Consider the following 2,739-nt stretch of genomic DNA (forward strand, 5'->3'; position numbering starts at 1 on the left):
ATATATTTATATACATACACATACACACAAACTTGCTACCAGTTCAAATATGCTTAACAGTTTAAGGCCTGGCCTAACCAGACTGGTGGGTATATGCATATATGTATTTATGTTATTTCTTTACTACCCACAAGGGGCTACACACAGAGGGGACAAACAAGGACAGACAAACGGATTAAGTCGATTATATCGACCCCACTGCGTAACTGGTACTTATTTATTCGACCCCGAAAGGATGAAAGGCAAAGTCCTATGTATGTATGTATGGATGGATGGATGAATGGATGGAAGGATGTATATGCTAAATGAGAGACGGAAGGTACGAGAATTTTTATTAACCACTACAAGTGTTTCGATACATCTAGCATCGATCCCTCACTGGCGGGATACTTAACAGCTGGTTCAGGAGCATCCGACGGTGCAGATGTGTCTCTTCGGGTTATAAACAGATATAATTCGTTAAAATAACAGTTCCGCAATGAATCTTCTCGTAACAAATGCAAAAAGAAATGAACACTACGTGAGCCTATTTCTTATGGGTGATATCAACTTCCACAATGTCAAATGGTCCGATGGTCTCATGTCTCAGGAATGACTCATTGCAAACAAGTACAGGTGGAGTCCCTGCTCAATCTCACCAATGCCCTATTCATGGAGCAAGTTGTACTCAGACCAATTAGGACGAATAACATTTTGGATCTCTGCTTCACAAACAATATGGACATAGTTCATGATGTGAAATTGACGCCGACATTAGTCTCGGATCACAACATAACAGAGCTGTCTATGTTTGGGCCAAAAGTTGTCAGAGACATACAGCCTACAGGAAGCACCCCAAATCTCTCTAATCTCAACTTCTACAAAGCAGAATGGAAATCGATCCAAAATGAGATCCGCACACAGGACTGGTTAAAATGTCTCTCCACACCAGACATTGGCATGAAACTAGAATATCTCATGTCTGTTGGGCAAACCATATGCCAGAAATATGTCCCACAGCACAAGGTCAACACAAAAAGAACAAGATTCCAAGGGAGAGGAAGATCCTCATCAGTCGACGGGCGAAAGTTGCAAATCGACTCAACCAACATCCCAAAAGTAGCGAAAGGTCCCGCCTAAAAACATCACTGATGGAGATTTAAAAAGGCCTGCAACAATACTATGTGAGGGAGAGGTTAAACAAATAAGCCTGGGTTATAAAAAACATTAAGCCAAACCCAAAGGCCTTTTTTCATTATGCGAAAGAAACAGCGTCAGCATGCTGCAATATAGGACACCTCTTCCAAAAGGATGGCTCCCTCACAGATAGTCAAACCAGGATGAGTGACGTACTGAATGACCAGTTCAAAAATGTCTTTACCACCCCATTGGAACACAGACAAGTGAACAAACCAGTGGATTTCTTTTCCGCTTCACCTATAACCAGCGAGACAGTTACGATGGAATACATCGACATTAGCGAATAAGATATACTATTAGCCATAGATGAGGTGGACGCAAAATCAACTGCTAGTCCTGATGGTGTCCCAGGAATCCACTTCAAATCGTGTAAGCGTGCCCTGGCAAAATCTCTACAGATTCTCTTCCACAGCTTTCTTGCAAATGTCAGACTGCCAAGCAAGCTGAAGGAGGGATAAAGGGGTAGCAGAGCAGATGCCAAAAACTCTAGGCCTATCTCTCTGACCTCATACATCAGCAAAGTCATAGAACGGATAGTCAGAAGGAAACTAATCGCATTCCTTGAAGAAAATATCTTGCTGAGTGATACCCAGCATGGCTTTCGACCAGGTAGGAGCTGCCTGACCCAGCTCTTACAGCACTATAACTGGGTGTTGAGGCATTTACTCAACAACTCAAATGTGGATGTAATATACCTTGATTTAGCAAAAGCTTTTGATATGCCACAAACTGCGTGATCTAGGCATAGCTGGAAAACGTGGAGAGTGGTTACATGACTTTCTGAAAGATAGAAGTTAAGCAGTAGTGGCCAATGGAACCACCTCAATGAAAACACAAAGAGGGAGCGGTATTCCACAGGGCACTGACTTGAGACCACTGCTTTTCATAGTAGCCCTCTCAGATATGCTTCAGCTGCCCGGATAGCCACCCTTGCTAGTTATGCAGACGATACGAAAGTCTCGCAGAAAATACAGAACCCTAGAGATGTTACACACCTGCAGCAGGAGTTAGACTCAATTTACAGATGGGCTGAGAATAATAATATGCAGTTTATAATAATATGCAGATAATAATATTCATATTATATGTATGCAATTATATATATATATATATATATATATACGTATAAGTATTACCGTATGAAAAACTGAAACTATATTAAATGCAGACATATTGTGCGCAGTATATCTTTAAATAATATATGACAGATACTTTTAAGATACTTCTGGGTTGTATTTCGAGTATAATCTTCATGCAAATCTTAATACGAAAAAAGGATACAGCTAACCTCCACGACCACCTCCTAGGCTTTCTAAAGTTTCTCTGGCTTTTCGGAGGTCAGTCCCAATCTCCGGATACTCAGCCGCTTCGCATTCATGTATTGCTTTCTGCAAGGCAGGAATGTTCTTCTGCCTCATTGCCATCTTTAACTTATCTCGTAAAACATCGGGTGGTTTAAAATCTAATGATTGGAAAAATATTTGTGTGAATATAAATACATCATTCTTTTATGTGTGTGTGTGTGTGTGTGTGTGTGTGTGTGTGTGTGTGTGTGTGTGT

The 2,739-nt window shown here is 41.0% G+C and overlaps 1 protein-coding gene across 1 annotated transcript in view; it reads right to left on the reverse strand.

Annotated features, from left to right (window-relative positions):
* Positions 1–2,739, reverse strand: part of LOC106876157 (uncharacterized) — a 183,111-nt gene that overhangs the window by 152,477 nt on the left and 27,895 nt on the right. Inside the window, exon 17 of the mRNA XM_052969507.1 lies at positions 2,468–2,641. Within this exon, the coding sequence (XP_052825467.1) occupies positions 2,468–2,641 (174 nt within the window). The remainder of the gene's footprint in view (positions 1–2,467; positions 2,642–2,739) is intronic.

This window comes from Octopus bimaculoides, chromosome 7 (genome assembly GCF_001194135.2).
Source record: "Octopus bimaculoides isolate UCB-OBI-ISO-001 chromosome 7, ASM119413v2, whole genome shotgun sequence".
NCBI lineage: Eukaryota > Metazoa > Mollusca > Cephalopoda > Octopoda > Octopodidae > Octopus > Octopus bimaculoides.